At 38.4% G+C, this 18,475-nt stretch overlaps 1 protein-coding gene across 47 annotated transcripts in view; it reads right to left on the bottom strand.

Moving 5' to 3' along the window:
- Positions 1-413: 413 nt before the first annotated feature.
- Positions 414-18,475, bottom strand: part of ARPP21 (cAMP regulated phosphoprotein 21) — a 156,776-nt gene continuing 138,714 nt past the window's right edge. For all 47 annotated transcript variants that reach the window (XM_055283923.2, XM_055283736.2, XM_055283671.2 and 44 more), the window contains 2 exons: positions 2,370-2,518; positions 414-1,199 (listed from right to left, as the gene is read on the bottom strand). In XM_055283923.2, the coding sequence (XP_055139898.2) occupies positions 942-1,199; positions 2,370-2,518 (407 nt within the window). In that variant the 3' untranslated portion in view covers positions 414-941. The remainder of the gene's footprint in view (positions 1,200-2,369; positions 2,519-18,475) is intronic.

Genomic DNA, 18,475 nt, shown 5'->3' on the forward strand with positions numbered 1-18,475 from the left:
CTGATTTTCCTCTAAACAATGATACCTTGTTTTCAGGTACATAATGAAACTCACATGAAGGTAAAACAGGGTTTGGTATAGGGCTGCTGTTAATGATGACATGCAGGTTTTCCTAGTTAGTGAAGTATAACTACATACTTTTAATAGTCCTATAATTAATAGGAAGGTATATATTTTAAAACTGCAAACTCCATGAATGAATGAAATGGATGCCATCTTATTTTCAGGACCATTTAGTATTGTGACAATAAACTACAGTTGGCTAAGTCTTCGCTACAGCATATCCCCACGTGATGGCAGTTTACTTATAAATACCTGAAATACCTTTTCCATGCAGTATTCATGAAATAGTGTTTGAAGGGAATACAGTGACACATAAGAAAACACACATTGGAAGACATAGTGAACCAAACTGGTGGTAAAAACATGACCTTCCTCCATAAGGTCAAATAGTTTTATTTTGATTAAACACTACAATACAGTATATATCCATTAAAAAAGAAAACTCTATGATGTATATAAATTATTCCTTCAATTCATCAATTCTTCTTTGCTTTTCCATTACAGCTTTGGTACAATGTGATTTAGTATATAATTTTTAAATACTTTCAGCATCACAAACTCAACACAAAGTACAAAACTAATCCAAATTAGGGATATTATAATCTACACAGTGGTATTCAGTGGTAGGAGAAAATCTTACCTTGATGAATTCATGTCACTAGCTAAGCTATAAAGGCATACCTAGCAGACATGACAGAAATATGCACCATTAACCAGCTAACGTGTATATTAGTCTTTGTTTATTTTTTACAGAATACCAGCAGCAATCATTTGAGTGTTGAGTGAATAGTTAAGTCCTCAGCCAGTTTTCCCACCTTGTTCCTCTTCCATCAAAGGCCATGAGAAATATCTGAAGAAATGTACCACAGCCAGAGCTCTCAGAATTTGACCTGCCAACCGGCATTGCTCATACTTGCACAGTTTGTTCTGCAGCTAGCCGACATCACTGGGACAGTGCTGGAGGGGCAGTGTGGGCCAATCAGCCTAAGGTTGTTCTGAGGGGTGGGCGGTGTGACATTACAGTAAACAGGCATTCCAGTGGCTGGGAGTGACCCTTGACCTGCCTGGTTAGGTAGCATGATTGGCTGTTGGTATGACTGCTGGGGCAGTCCTTGAGAACCCTGGGTCATTGGCACCTGTAAAAAGACACAAGCAAGAACCCTGTATGAAGAGGCTATTTTGGTCTGTACAATAAACAACACGGTGTCATGAAAAATATTCAAGCTTTTGAGTTAGACCTAATAGGTTATCAATTCCAGCTCTGCCATTTATCAGCTGTTTCACATTAGGAAAATCGCTTAACTTCTCTAATTCCCTAGTCCATTGCGATAATGACATACATGCTTCAAAGTGCCATTGAAAGGATTGAAGGGATGGTGTAAAGTGCCTGGCACACTGCCTGGAATGCAGTAGATGCTCAGAAGGTGTTAGTTCTGAGTTTCCTTCCCTTCTGTCTCAATGACCTCTAGAAACTATAGTCTAGATCTTCCACTCTGGGTTTCTCTCAGTTTGAAAAGCCATGTTCCCTTTCTGATTTTATGCAAAGTGGCCTGGAGTCCTCCATAGTAAAAAGGGCTTTTGTCCTGGGCACCTACTATACTCTCAACCTGCAACTTTAGAGAACACTTATTGTGGAGCTAGAGGTAGAAGTTGATACAATGTGAATCAGAATAATAGGGTAGGGGCCCTTGGATAGGTCCTTTAGGGTCAGAAGCACCTGGTACAGTTAAATTTAATTATTATACCATTTCACTAACTCTTTATTTTTACTTCTGGGGTATTTTAGAATATACATCACAAAAGGATACCTAACACTTTTAAAATACTTAACTTGGGTTTAGTCCAGAGAATGTAGTTGTTAGGCTCCAGAAATGCCCTTTAAATGAATCTGAGATGCCATATTAAAATCTCTCATAACTTAAAGTTATGGAAAAATGAAATTGACTTGGGTGTGTACAAAAATGAATGGGAATTTGTCATGAGGACTTTCTACCAATAAGCAAAGTGCAATAAAATTTCCAAAGGTCTTTATGAATAAAACTGTAGACTAATGCACTTTCATCCATGAATATGAAGTCATATGGGAATAAACTTAGCAGAGAATTCAAAAGCCACAGTAGTGATAGAAGCATGTATTTTGCATTTTCTACTTTTCTATTATAATCTTGATTCAAAGTAAATTATCAACAGTTATGGGCCAAGCACCCACTACCCAGCCAGCCACCAAAACCAGGGACAGACCCACAGCTTCCATTTAGGCAAATGCTACTTTATAACCCACAATTTTCCAAGCTGCTTATGAGCACCTGATAAGAAGACATTGTTGGGTAGGAAACCATCACGCTTTGCACCGGAGTTCCTTGTTGGTTATTCATCACGTTCTGACTCTGAGGTGGCTGCTGCACTCCTATTAGGCCTTGGAATCCCTGTTGACCAGACAAGACTGGCTGGTAACCTGTGAAGAAAAGAGATCTTTTGAACTGGTTGTGCAGAAAGAACACAGTGATGTTTCTTGGGGTAAAAGTATTGATTCAAAAGGCAGCCTTAAGACATCTCAATCTCCACATTCAGAATGTGTTATCAGATGTTTATTCCCTAAGAATGCATTTTCTCTTTTTTTTTTTACTTCTAAGAGTGAACAGGATTATGGCTTTAAAAATTCACTGACATTTCTATTGTTATGCAGAATGGTCTATTGAATACATGTGACAATGATAAATTCTTCATGGCACAAAAACAGAAGACTCTATTGATACCAATTGACTACTATAAATTACACCTTTCATATTTGGCTTTTTCTTTGGTTTTGAGGATATTTGGAGAATTCACAGATTATCAAGTTATTTTAAAATTAAATTGACTCATTCCCTTACTATCCTCTTTTCCTGGACAATCTCATTTCAGACATAGAGACCACCAAACAGCCCATTAACTTTGGATGAATTCTATTTTTTTATGTTCTAGTGAATGAAATGACTCGCTACCCTGAGGAATTCACAATAACCACTGCCTTAGACAAAAAGGCAAAGCAAGTGGGACGCATGTGATGCTTTTCTTCTGTTTCGCCACTAGCTTCTGAGAGAATTTTTTGGTAAAATACTCCAATATGTGACCAAGTATTAATACATATAATAGATAATACAGAATACAATATTCAAAAATTATCTGTTCATGTCTTTCTGGGTGGGTCAGTTTGTTAGCCTTCATTTGTCTTTTTTTATTTTTTAAGTAGGCCAGAATTGATTTATTCTAGTTATTTAAATCCTCACTTCAATGAGTGGTTTAAAATGCACCCTTATAAAGGAAGCCTGTGGATTGTTCTTGTATGTGTTGGGAAGAAAGTTATGATTTAGGTGAAAATGACACAGTGGTAAAGAAATGAAAGACATTCATTTTATGCTGTATAATAAGCTCCTTCCAGAGCTCATATTATTAACCATGTAGAGCACCTGAGAGTAAGTGGAACTGCTATCTTATTACAATTCTCTGAGAGAAAACAATCTTTAAAATCCTAGATTTTCTTAACACAAATATGAACTAACTTTCACAATTGGATTTAAAAAATTGAAACCAAAAGTTAAAAACTAGCTAATCAATATGCATCATTTATAAATAATCTATATATTGAGTGCCTCTGACAGTCTTTATATTAAAGAAGGACCACATTATATTATAGTCTTTATAGAAGACAATACTTAACTATCCTTGGATACACAAAATGTATCTTCATTCATTTCAGAAATATTATGAAAATTTGGCTTGCAAATAGTCACTGAATTAGGAGATTGGCTCAGTTCATCAAATGAGATAGAAGCAAGGTGTCCTCAGTTTGGAGAATTGGAGAGCAAGCTTGGGAAAAGGCCAATTTGGGAGGTCTGCCCCATGCCTACAATTGGCAAGTGGAACCAGTGTGTAATCTAAAAAGCTACCCTTTGACCTTCCTTATGTGTCCCATTGTTTTATGTTCTTATTACTCACCCTAAATCATCTTCATAGTGGTTTCAATTTACTGAATTATTTTAAATTATTGTAAAGACATCACATATTAAGAATATAATTAAGGGTAATAACCACATTTCCTTGAGCTACATTCTGTCCACAGTAGAGAGTCAGAACCTTCCTTTAATATGCTTGGCAGGTCTATTTAAGACTAACAAGATCAGCTCAGAGTTCTGCATACCTACAGTGTTTGAAGTTTATACAATAAGAAAAAACCATCAGACCTGGGAACAAGAAATGCGATTAATCCCATATTACCATTTTCACTACTTCTACTTCTCTGTTCTCATTTGCAGAGAGACTTGACAGAAAATTATTTTCACATTAATTGCAGAAACTTGTTTTCGATTGTTTTTCATTGTCTAGGTCTCCCATTGTTATTCATACATCCAATTGCCCTGGAAAATTCCATGGCTATTTTACCATTTTATTATGACATTATTCCAAACCACATCAAGCTCTTTGTAGCATGAATTATTATAAGAAAACAACTTGGGATGATCATAGAAAACTTATAACCAACAGACTTCCTTCTGATTTAGTTCTATAGCAAAGAGCAGGCAATGTACACTCATTCTCAAGTCCATATAATTGTGAATATAATAAGGCCTTACTTCTGGCTGAAGATTGAAAGCACAAGTTGAAAATGAGAGGAGTGCCATTTCGTACTTTGGATTATATTTGTTTATACACTGAAAGGCCAATTGGCCTCAAGGGATCTTCACAGAATATATACAGTTACAATGTAAACAAACAACAACAGAAAAAATGGAGGGGAAAGGAGGGAAGGAGAAGAGGGAAGTGGGGGAAAGAGAAGCGGTTTGCTTCGCATCTGAAGATTATGTATTTCCTTATTGAATCCTTCCATCCTTTCACAGAGGCATTTGTTTGAAAATAAATTAGGTGGCCTATAAGAGATTCACTTAACACACCATCTTCTAAACCAAAATTGGGTGAAGGGAAAATAATAGAGCTGTTAAGACATTCAGAAAGCAGAATATCTTGGTTGGAAGAGGAAGCAATCCTTAATATTAAATAATATTTAAGAAGAGAAAAAGAGTGGGCAGGTTGGGTGGCCCCATCCTAGTAAAGCTGCAGAGCCTGTGAGAGCAGGATTCATCTTTGCTGCCAGCCCAGATGCAGCTGCCCTGCCACAGCATCTCCTTCTCCAGGCCTCCTCTGCCTGATGATTTGTGAACTTTAATATTCAGTTATGCATAGCAGTGGGCTATGAGCTTTACACTGGGGTTCCCATGATAAACACACTTAAGGCAAATACAGATTTATGTGAGGAGTGAATACTCTACCATTTCAAAATGAAAACTTTAGTGCAAGGAGAGCCCAATTTATATTCATGAATCCCATTCATTTCTCAATTCTCTCTCCAGGCAAGAAATTTACACCTGCAATGGTTTAATTGGGGTTACTCATTTCTTTAAATTATGTCACAGAAGGTAGAGAGCAGAATGGTCTTTAAGACAGGCAGCTGTCTGGATGTGAATCTGAGTTCTGGTCCAGAAATAGACAAATAGAAATAAAATAGCAGTGACCTACAAATGAACCGACAGTGTCTGCCTGGGACACAACACACCCAAAGGCAGAGATGGAAGCACTGGTGGGAACTGCTTATCTTGTCTATTCAAATGAGAAATGTGTTCCAGTTTGTCAATTCTTAGCTGTGAAATGATCACTTTTTCATGTTTATTGAGGATTAGCAAGATATAATGCATCTTACGAAACTGAAGCAGCAACAGTATCCGCCCCGTAGGCTTGCTACAGAGATGATAAAGACATTAGCTATTTTTATTATTTCTTTTTCAGTCAAGATCGATTCAATTTTCAAGTCACACGTGTCATTTATTTTCTGGAGGTAAAAAGGTTAGGAATGGACAAATGCCTCCTAGCAAATAAAAGAACGCACTTGGCAAAGATCGAGGAATTTGTAAGATTTAAAATGTCTGTGTTGTATCAATCTGAAAATGGAATAGGTTTTCTACTGAAATACAACAGTTGCATACTATTTGTAGTTTGAGGGCATTTGGTTAATATTCAGTCAAGAAAACATTTATCTTCATGTAGCACAATTATGAACAATTAGAATGTAAACTCCTTAGGGATTGTAGATTGGCATGGTTGTGACTGATATTATTTTAACTCTTATTTGAGTAGTTTTTTACAGTTTCAATATTTTGGAAACGAATGAAATGACAGACAAAATAGTAATCTCTATTTCTGCATTTCTATTACACCTGCTGTTAATTATGGAGGTTGAAACAGGGAAGGGAGTATAGTGAAGACAGCAAATTTCTATACCAAGCACATTTCTTCAGAAGCTGGCCAATTCTCACAGCCTCTCCCAGTCCACCCAAGCAGTGTGATACACATGTGTCTATTAAGGGAAGTAATCTTAATATGGTAGAATGTCTTTTCAAATGATTAGAGTTAGCAAGCTGCTTCATATAAAAATTACTTCTCTTGAAGACAAGATACGAATATTTCTCCAAATTTCAAAGGAACCAGCAAGAGCCTTGATTCTGAATCAAACTCTGCTCTTTGTACATGGTGTGAGGTAGAATTACAGTAGCTTAGCTTAATAGTATAGCTGGTGAAGAATATGAAGAAGAAAATTGCTTATCCAGAAAAGCCCTGTCTTTAGCTGCAGTTTTACAGTTTGTGCATTTTGCCACTTTACAGTATCTGCCTGGTTCTGTTTTCTTGGCTCCCTGTCAATTCTTCTGTACTTCATCTTCTTTGAGGATTTTCCATTATAAACTAGCTATATTTGTTGATCACTTACTCTAAGCCAAACAGCGAATTAAGCTCTTGTTATGACAATCTTAGGAGGCAGTCAATATTACTATACTCCATCTGCAGAAGAGAAAACTGTGACTTAGGAGGATATAGTAACTTGTCAAGGTCACACAGCTATTATGAGGAATTGTAGCTAAGATTTAAGTTGTGGTTTTCTGACTTTGGCATCCTTGCTTTTCTGTGCTAAATCGTAGTACCATTTATTTATACATTCTTCTAGTTCTCACAGCCCTCACATCATCCCTTTTATGTGGCAAGTATTCAATGACTGCTTATTACATTAATTGTTTTCTCGATATTTAAAACAAGTGAAAAAGATAAGAATTATGCTCCACAGTTTGTTGAACAAGACTTTATTAATATCAAATAAAGAAAAACAAGAGAAATTAAATGTAAAACATTACTGCCTATCAGAATCAACTCATGTGACTCAATAACAGTTTGAAGGCTTGTTACTTAGAGAGCGAAACACCAGGAAGACAGTTGAGGGGTGAGTTATGGGTGAGGCTATTCAAACAGACTCTCGTCCCTTCATTTACTTCATTTCTAATCAGTGATACTATAGTTTTTAATTACTAGGACCATTTCAAATAATGGCCTTCCTCACAATCTTTGAAGAGACTATATTTATTCTGGTTTGTTTTCTCAAAAATAATCTTAAAATCTTGAAATATGCAAATAGCTTAATTCTGCATTAAATATAAGATAAATTCAATGATTTGACTGCTCCAGGCTACTGGCTACCTCTGGGAAAGTAAGTTGGCCTTTAGAAACAAGAATAGCATTTATATTATTTGAAAGATAAAATTAGGTTATAAAAAAAGAAGATACACAGGGACTCTGCCAAACAACCTGGGACATCAGATGAAGGCCTGGAGAAATAAAGACCCCTCGGGCCACTTCTACTTTTGGAATTCATAGACTACTGTCAGTCTGCTTTCTAATTCTGTGAACACTATGGATTTTTTTCCTGTCTCACTTCATTACTGGGGCACATCACCTTTAAGACAGAAATATTTTCTAGCTTCATCTATTGATAGCACTGTGGTGTTCACGGTAGCCTTAGGTGGAGAAAACAGACACACAGCTTGATATTTTAGTATCGCTATGGTTTCGTGAAAGAAGAGTCACTGCCTTATGCCTCAGAGAGGTGAATTTTGGGGTCATGGATGTTCCTGCCTCCAACTTCTCCCCCATGTAAAGCAGAAGAAAGCCTCCACAGTTTCACTCACAATGAAGCCTATCAGAATCAGGGGTCCTTGGGCACAAGGAAGGCATCGATTTTACTGGCCTTTATAGACTCTGTCTTACTCTAATTCAACTCCCAGGAGATAAATCCAAGGAATTACAATGTAAACAAAAGTTTGTTAACTTTGACAAACAAAGTGTGACTCTTTCTTTTGCCTATATGCCAACCTCCCAATTTATGTAATCTAAAACCCTAAGTAGAACTTTTTTTTGTTTTTTTCTTTTTTGAGATGAAGTCTCACTCTGTCGTCAGGCTGGAGTGCAGTGGTGTGATCTCAATTCACTGCAACCTCTGCCTCCTGGGTTCAAATGATTCTCCTGCTCCTGCCTCAGCCTCCCAAGTAGCTGGGAAAACAGGCACGCACCACCACACCCAGCTAATTTTTGTATTTTTTAGTAGAGACGGAGTTTCACCATGTTGGCCAGGATGGTCTCGATCTCTTGACCATGTGATCTGCCTGCCTTGGCCTCCCAAAGTGCTGGGATTACAGGTGTGAAACACCGCGCCCAGCCAAGTAAAACCTTTAAAACAAGAAAGCAGTATAGACTAAACTGGACTGACTAAACATTATTTTTAAACATGTTTACAAATTAAGATACGGTTAAAATATATGCTCTTGAAATCATAATTAGGTACTGTTCTGTTCTTATATATGAAGTACAATAGCATAACATGCAAAGAGGATGTACAAGAAATTGCTTTTTTCCCTTTAACATTCTTTTTTGCTGTTGAAGTTCATTATGACTTCTTTCATCTTTGATGTAAATGTCTTTTTTTTACCTTATTTATTGGCAGTTGCTGTATCAATCCTCTTTCTTTTCCTCACCATTTATTACTCACTGGTTTTAATTCCTTAGGAACTTGGTACAGGATGACCTGCAGGGAGTGTGCATGGGCACGGGGGTAATGTAGTAGTCATCGTAGTAATGGCCTGTCTATCCAAATGAATTTGAGGGGAGCTGTGACAGGCCCTAAGTGGAACCATGCTTCCTGAAGCAGTAGTTTTTCTTCTTACTTCCTCTTTTGCTCATTAGCTTTCATACTACACAGAATGTAATTCTTAAAAGCCTGTTTACTGTCCCCTGAGAACATTCATGCATGGGTCATTTTCTAATGGCAGTACACATCAGATGAACCATCCTATTACTGCAGGCTCGGGGGCCTCTTCACTGCAATTATACTATCCTGATCCATGTTATCACATATACAAAGCTGGTTTTCTTCTTTCTTTTTTTTTTTAAATCAGGGCAAACATGAGACACATTGTTAAATGACTAGAGGAATGGATCATGCACGGAATTTCAATGAATGACTCCAAGGGAAGCCAGCATTGAATTCCATTTTAAATGGAAGAGGCTGTCATATTATTGAAGTAATTCTCTGAACTTTCCTGGCCCATAGTGCTGTGCTGACATCCAGAGAGCTTCAGCAACCCAGAGGGAGAAAGACTGCATGAAAGACTCACAAACGTTTTACTTTCTTAATGAGGTTGCGTGGCTTAGAAGAAAATATGGCATTCTTGCACCTCTACCCATCGTGTTAATTATGGATATACTTAAAACCAGGCTGGGAGGCAGCAAACTACTGCTAAGGCAACATTAAGAAGCTTTTTCCCCAGACCAAGCTTGGGGCAAAGTCAAAATAGAGATGGCTCTAATAACTGTCCCCACGATAATATTCCTCCTGGTGGATATTTTCATTGATGAAGTGCTGTTGGCCAGCTGACTACAGCAAGATAATTATGAAGTCAAAAGTCATGGGGTCAACATCATTGTGATCAAATTACTGTCACTGTTGCATGGCTACAGGATGTAACCTAGCCTTGGCCAATTATCTTGAAATAAGTACTATGGCCACAGATTCAATCTGTAGAAATCCACCTCTCACTGCAACTGAAAAAAAGAAAGAAATTATTTCATAAGCAACTGATGATAAATTAAAAGTGCCCTCTTTATATAATAAAGCATTATATATTATTATTCCCAAGGATTCAATGATAACTATCTTCTTCGATTCCAGACTGGCAGGACTCTTGCTCAAAGATCGTTCTAGCGGTAGTTTTAACAATAATATTGTTCTAGTGGTAGCATCTACTGGGAGGCAACAGTAGTTTTCTAGGGCAAAGACAATGAAGACAGGAGCTAAGGCAAAGTGGTACAGGAATGGAAAGAAGAGGCACAGAGAGTTATTTAGGATATGAACTGTCAGAAACATCAATCTATGATTTCTGGTGGTGTCACATGGTTGATAGACATGAGCATGAATTAACTGACTGCACGGTAATCATGAATAACAGTAGTCTGCTGGAAAACTGTCTCTCTGAAAAACAAAAGCCCTGATTTGTGGTGCTTCTGATTTCCCTAGTGTAAATATTCCCACCATGCCTACTTTCAAGCCTCAAAGGGCTTAACAATTAGCTGGCAAAATTCCTGGTTTTTAAACAGTTGGCTCTTGTGAGCCAGCGTGAGATAGCTCTGGCATGCTAATGACCTAATATTCAATGTCAAGCAATCATATTTTCAGTTCACGTACATTTTTGTCCCTTTGATTCTTTTTTCCACAATGTTATTGACTATTTCTTCTTGCCATTTGGTGTAAAAATGACCATAAAAGCCATTTACAGAGCTTACACAAATGGTGGAGACAGGCCATAAACAGAATCTTGCAGTACACTTGGATAGGCACCTGTCTCCAACTCTAGAATCACTGAAGAAAGAGTACTTACTTCTATTGTGTGTAGGGATATGAGAAGCATGCAATAGAAAGCTTCCAGGAGGTCATATTGAACCCAGCATTAGATGAGCAGATATTTGCTAATGGGATAGGGCAATGTGGAAATAATCAGAATAAAAGAGGCATAAACATAAGGATCAGCATGTGCACAGGGCAAAGATACAAAAAAAGAATGCGCTCGAGAATTGTAAATATACAGGCGTAGCAATAGGTTAGAAACAGGCAGAGGAAGTAGAGGATAGAAATGGAGGTAGGCTCAAATCCTAGAGTCTGGAAAAGCATGCTATAAAACTGGAATTTAATGCTGAAAGACTTAAGGTGCTATGTAAGGTTTAGAAGCAGAGCAATGAAATGATCAACAGCTATTTCATAAAACTTCTCCATGAGACAATGTGGGGTTGTATAACTGGAAGTAGAATGTCTACTGGAAAGCAAAAGCAATAATCTAGGGCAGAGATGACGAAGACATGAAGTTAAGAAAAGGGTGGCAGGAACAGAGAAAAGAGACATATCAGAGAGAGAGATAGATGTAGGATGTGAACTATCAGAAACTGGCATCTATGAGCAGCAAGGAGGGGGTGAAAGAAATTAAAAAAAAAAAACACAAGAATAAATTCCAGGTTCTAGTTTGGGTAAGGAAGTGGAATGCAGTGCCTTAGCTATAAATACAGACAGAACAAGTATATAGAGATGATCAGTAAACACATGAACAAAAAGTCTAGGGTTTGGGGCTCAGACAAACAGCCTGTTTTAAAGGCATAAATTTGGAAGTTATCAGGACATAGTTGCTCTAAAGACAATATATTTATGAGTGGGTACCAACTGAGAAGACTATCAAAACGGAGTTGTAAGGCACAATCATATTCAAATACTGGGCTGAGAAAATAAAACCTGGATAGGGGAATGAGGAGTCGTAGGAAAATGAGAAGAACCAGAAGAGAATGGCATCAAGTAAGAAGAGGTAGGGGAGTATTTCAAGAAAGAAAAATGTGACAATGACCACAGTTGCAGAACTGCCAAGGAAGAAAAGAAAGCAGACCCTAGGTTAAAAAAACAAACAAACTGGTGACTGCAATAAAAGCAAGGCTAGTGATGGGTACATCACCCAGACAGGAAGAAAAAGAATTCCTTTGAGAAGCTTGAGAAGCCTGGCAGTGAAGCACCATGCTGGGCAGAGAAAGGAGCAGAGAGCCAGAGGGAGGCATAGGGTTGATGGGATTTTATAGTTTTGTTTTTCTTGCTCTTTTAACATGGGATAAATGTAAGAATTAGTATATTTTAAAAGAAGAGATTAAAATAATGAAAAACCTGGGAAAGAGTAAGAAAATCTATGAACCTGTCATAATTCATAGCACATTCAACATCAAGGGTTGCATACAACCAAGAAGGCTGGGATTTAGGTGACAGAGAGTTGAACTTTCTCTCTGAATCATCTAGTAGCTCTCCATGTCACCTAATACTACTATATATCTTATTTGATCCAGCAGCAAAGTATCCTGGGGTTTTTGCTCTTGAGGACACAAGACAGCTCAGAGAGCTTATTAGGAGTTACAAACAAATGCTAAAATATAATTCTGGGAAGACAACAGAAGCTACCCAAGATAACTTCTGAGAAGAACCTGAAGGAAATATGTGCTTATTTATTTGATGAACATGATTAGTGTTTTTTGATCCACAAGGAACTGCAACAACACAGGGAAGACTTGGTTAAATATCAAGGAGAAGTCCACGGTCCCACAAACTCTCCACTGCAAATTAATTGACAGGATCAGTTGATAGGAATAACATGCTCTATATTATTTACTAAAATGGACAATCAACTGAAATTTCCATGAAGAAACTGAAACAGTCTTCAGTAAGATATTTTCTGCCATACCATGGATACATATTATTTGAGCATATGTACGTACAAAATTTTAAGTGCTAATGTTTTCAGGATCAAGTTTCCTCTGATTTTTCCTTAAGGTTCAGTTAGCTACAATCAGTCAGTTTTAAATTTCAAAATGCCATAAACAATACAAGGTCCACTTGTTTACATTTCATTACAGCCCAACAGCAATTGATTACTTCTAGGTTATCTAATGTATAGCTCATTGAAAACAACAACAACACAACTAAGTTTGATATAAATTTATGTATTTTACCTGTAACCAATATTTTCCAAAGAGAATTTGGGACTAAACATTTTTAAAGTTTTCATTATAGTTAGAGTTGGGGAACATGACCTCTGATTCTCCATTATTTTGTAATTTCATCAATATTACAGCAATAATTTACCCAAAGTAAAGATAGTGGGCACCCTATGATGTCACAACCCCAAGCAATAGCCAAGAGATACTTTCTGTTCATGTACACAATCAACTAGATCATGATTTTCCTTGGTAACAGCAAGAAGAAATATCTTTAATCTCACCTTATGAGGAACTGTTATTTAAAAGGGTTGTTTTATCTGGCTTGAGACAACAATAAGAAGTCTGCAGACTTGTCCACACAAACACAAATGTGCTTATCTTTTTGGCTGGCTGGAACTGGAGGCTATGGTCAACACTTAAATCAGATTTTATAATAATTAAACTGAAAATAAAACTAAAGGACAAATGCCTGTCCTGAAGACTCTTTCAATCATCCCTCTGGGACAGGCTGTTTCCATCTTGACTAGAAGTTTCATTCTTTTAGTGGCTTGCTCCAGGATAAGAAGAGAAATGATTCAAATCATTCACTCATTAACTTTTCCCTTCAACTCAAGGCATTCAAAGGCAATACTTGCACTTCATCATGATTAAAAAGTGCTTTATAAGCACCCAAATGAAGCCATGAGTATTTTTAAGTGGTCATAAACCTCTTTTCTCGAAGTTCCCTTGAGGCTGCAGAGGAGCTCCCTCACAAGGGACAACCAGCTATCTAAATTCTCAGGCAGAGGGATCCCTGACTTCAGAGTAATGAGATAGCAGGACCACGTGGTCTAAGAAAGCCGGGAACAGTCCTCACATTTTATCCTCAGCAGGACACCAGGCTACTCACTGAGGGGTGCTATAGCAGGCCCATTCACACCCAGCCAGGTCTGTAGGCTGCCATCTCAGAGCTTTGGATTCTCACTGCTTGCCACTCAACCCAGCCTCACCATCTCGCCTCTGTCTCTGATTGCCTGCTTCCCCATCCAGCTGAAATACATTGTTCCTGGGTCAATGGTTCTCAACTTTAGCCTGCCTCCAAATAACCTCTGGGGCCCCATTAAAATACGAATTGCTAAGCCTTAATGCCCAGACTCTTAGATTCTGATTGAGCAGGTTTGGGTTGGGGCTCAAACATATGCATTTCTGACAGGTTCTCAAGTGATGCTGATGCTGCTTGTCTGGGTACCACACTTTGAGAATCTCTGCTGGGCCTTGGCTCTCAAACACATTGCCTTGAATTCCTATTGTTTAGCCCACTCATTTTTTTTTCCCTCACAGAGTAAGTAGTGGGATCTGGCAAATTACACTGTGGGGGAAGGCCATCTCTACTCTCTTAGTTCATTGCTCTTATCTGTAAAATGGGCACAATATTTTCATCAAAAGGTGTCAGGATAGGCTAATATCTCTCTTGTAGGACATACACCAGTGGTTGAGCCTCTGGCAATAACCAATATATGCAACTGCCCAGTCCTCATTCTTTGCACTCCCCACTTTTATGATCTTGAATCGCATTTTATTACTTATTTAGCTCCTGCTTCTTAGGTAGATTGCAATCCTCTGGGAAAAGAAGTATATCTTATACATGTTTGCTTAGCCCTGTATTTCACATGCAGTGCCTCAAGAACATTCATTGATGATGCTGATAAAGAAACTGTCCTATTCCAGCCACTCCACAAGTATCTTGCAATGGCACATAAGTAGAAAATAAGCTAGCAAATAAAAACTTGAAGAAAATGAATGAAGAAGCAATGTATACAGAACACAGAGTCCGAAGCCTTGCCAGTGCAGAGGGGGAATGATTTATCATTATCACAATAGTGTAAAAAAATCTGGACAGACAGTAACTACTTTCTCTTATCCCCTTTGCCTCTGGGCAATGGGATGTGGAAGAGGTTCCTTCTAACAGCACGGTTTTTAAATTCTACTTCTTGATGTTGGGATGGGGCAATGACAGGTCCAGAAAGGGAAGGGAGGAGGGAATATGGAAAAGGACTAAAAAGAGGAGTGAGAAAAGGGAGGGAAAAAGGCATCTGAAACAGATTATGTTTGGCATTCTCAAACTTGGCGAGGCATTTGGAAAACAAGATGAGATTCTTGTAGTCTGATGTTTTTTAGGATGTAAATGTGAGTTTGCTCCTTTATGAATATGCCTTAACATTTTACCTAAAAGAAAAGCAAACAAGAGACTGGATCTCACCTACTCCTCCTTGAGGTGGTATTTCTTGCTTTTCTAACCACCACCTGCCCCCCACTTTTTTTTTGACCTTCACTAAGCCTACATTCATTTATCTTGAGTATGTACAATGGATGTGGTGATATCCTGGCACAAGAAACTCTGGGTGCTGCAGCTGAGGTTTAGAGGAATAAGACAGCTTCTTGTTCAGGATCACACACAGACTTTCTTATAAATCAGGGACAAAATCCCAGTTTTCGGTAACTAACTTCCCTAACATACACACCACGGTGCTTCCTCCAAATGTGGCAGACTAGATTGCAAGAAATATTTTTGCTTCCTGAATGCTCACACTGAGGAATTGTGTTCTGTTTTGTTGGTAATAGTCCACAAGTACTTCATAATTGAGAGAAAAAGCCATTTTCTTCCCCCAATTGTGCCAGTTCTGCTGCTATTGTGTCATTACTAGGAACCCGGAGAATACATCTTTTATATGTGAATTGGACTTACCTAATTTGTCCCCAGTAGCTACCAACAAACTTTTCTAAGATAACACAGAATAAGCCATTAGGGAGAAAGAAAATATAAGTTTTGGAGGTTCAAGAAATGTATGAGTTGCAAAAAATGGAATCAAACCATCTCTTTTAAAGCTATTAGCTCATTTCTACCATTCTATCCCAAAGTTTAGAAATGCATATTAGTAGTTAATTAACAATAGGCAAAATTTCAAGGAGGCCATATAGTGGATTACACTTACACTAACTCAAACAGGAAAGCAAGCCGTCTCCTTTCTTTATTCAAACTAATAGTAACACTTCCTGGTGCACCTTATTGTACTCACAGGGCTCAGTGCTTTGTGAAGTGGGTATCATTATTATTCTCACTTTATAGAAGATAAAAGTGAAGCTCGAGGAATTGTATAGGTCTTTTAAGACCATACAGTTTAGAAGTGCCAGAATTAGGACACAGGTATTTTAGTGACTTTTCCCCCATCTCCTCAGAGTCCTGTCAAGCAATGGAATTCCATTGAAATGATTCAATTGAAGAGGTTTTAACAAAGGGACTAGGTAAGTTGAGGGATCAACAAGTGAGGAAGACACCAGAGCGTAATAACAGTAGAGAACTGTTTTCTCCCTTTGTCTGTAGGTCTTAGGGGAGAAACCAGTGTTAGGAGCAGTTAGCAAGAGCTGAGAGGAGGGGCTGCCTGCCGGAACCAGCTGCATCCCAAGGTGAAGAGGGAACGGTGAGGACTGCTCGCTGGCTCTCCCTCTGCCTGCTCTCTCTCCCTCTGCCCTTTGATCTCTTGCAGCTGATGCCTTCCATTAGCAAAACCCAGGTGGAAACCAGGGGGCAAAGGAACCTGACAGATGCAGCTTATGGGGTCAGGAGAGATGGATAGAGAATGGCTATGTGTTGGGAGGAAACACAGAATAACCAGCACTCCCCTTCCCTTCAAAGATTACAGAAATATGTTTCCATGTCAGGGACCATTTCCCAAACTACTGAGGCAATCTATTTAACTGAAGATTTTTTAAAAGAGATGAACAACGCTTTTAGTGGAATACTGTCTCTTGGTTTTAGAGACGTTTTTCCCCTCAGAAATTACCCTTTTTAACACCTGGTAATATGTCAGGTGATGCACTTAGCATGACTGCTTCAGCAATTAAAGTAAATGTTAACTCTCAAATTTATATGTCATTAGATATTAGGGTAGAGTGTTTGACTCATGGTCCTAATGCTTGCCTTTCCATTTGGAGGAAATGGCAACGTTTGTAGGGAATTGATAATAACTTAGGAAGTATTATTAAGCAATGTTACTCTTTAATTATCTTGTAGAGCAAAAAAAAAGAGTTAAATTATGATTCAACTCAAGCAGTACTATTCATTTTGTTGAATTTGACATTTCCCTTCTCTGGCTGCAGAACCAGACGGCTGAGATCAAACAGATAACAATGGGTGAAGAGTATTTCAGAGAAATGAAAAAGAAAAAAGGAGGATCTAGTTTATTTCTACAATGACCTTAACTGGTCCTTGCAATTCTGACATCATATTAGGTTTAGAAAATGCTATCCTGGAAATTAGTCTCAAGTTTAGTACATTCGGCCATAATTTGTTCAAATATTTAAAGCAATCATCTTCAAGGTGAATAGTATGAAGTGATATTTAAATGAGACTAAATAGTTTTCTGGTTTAAATCTAAGGAATTTTTGCATTCTAATGGGAAACTCACAAGCTCCATGCTAGTTCTTCCAACCACTGACTCTGTGAGACTCTGGGAAGTTGCCTGATATCTTTGAGCTTCGCTTTTCTTGCTTATTAACTGGGAGCAAGTTAATTCCCACCTTCCCAGGGCTTTTGTGAAGGTCAGGTAGATATCAGGTAATGTGACTTGCCCAGCACATTGGCATTTACTGCGTAGTAGTTACCATTAGTTTCCACTAAATGGTGCTCAGTAAATAGGGGTATTTTCACTCTCTCCAGAATTATTCCACAGATGTAGAACAAACTGGGTGTTGGTAGTACCAAGACGGATCTGCCAAAAACAAACGCACACACACACTATTCCCGGAACTGCTCCTTCTAGGGCTGCCACACTCTAAATTTCCACAAGAGCCGAGGTACAGCCATTATGTGCTGGCCACATGGAAGAGAACATGGGTCAGGCAATGAATGCTCTTTTCTGCCTTTGGATTATAGAGAAATTTTAATCCCTAGTAGCAAAAGTGGCAGAAGCAGCTCTGAAAATGATGGTAGGCAAAACTCTCCATACAGCAGGGAGTGGAAGGTCAAGCTGGTCCTAACTGGTGAGCAGCTATCCAGGCAGGAACCACCTAGAAAGGCACCTGGGCCCAGACTCCCAACCCTGGGAAAGCAGTGATTTCTGGGCTGTAATTTTAGGACAGCCAGTCTGCTGTATTCCTTAGTTAGAAGCTCTACTCCACATGTGTCACCAAGTATTCAGAGAAAATTGAGGTCCCCTTCTTGTCCTCATATAAGGAATAAATCCAGTTCCACTGTGCCTTTTGTCTCCTAATCAAAGCTATGCTTACACTTCCTACAATAGGCTAGCTACATTTTCTCCCCATCAAAGGAGAGCTTCCTTTCACCCAAAGCCATCCTAGGGCAAAAGGGTGCTGAGTGCACTCTGGATTCAAGCAGTACCTTTCCAACTTTTTCTGGTGACTTACTAAGTGGAGCTCCGTGTCATTACATCAAAGATAAGACACAAAATGTTGCCCATCCTTCCTCTGCTTTCCCTGGCCAGCTACTCTC

This window comes from Symphalangus syndactylus, chromosome 1 (assembly GCF_028878055.3).
Source record: "Symphalangus syndactylus isolate Jambi chromosome 1, NHGRI_mSymSyn1-v2.1_pri, whole genome shotgun sequence".
Taxonomy (NCBI): Eukaryota; Metazoa; Chordata; class Mammalia; order Primates; family Hylobatidae; genus Symphalangus; species Symphalangus syndactylus.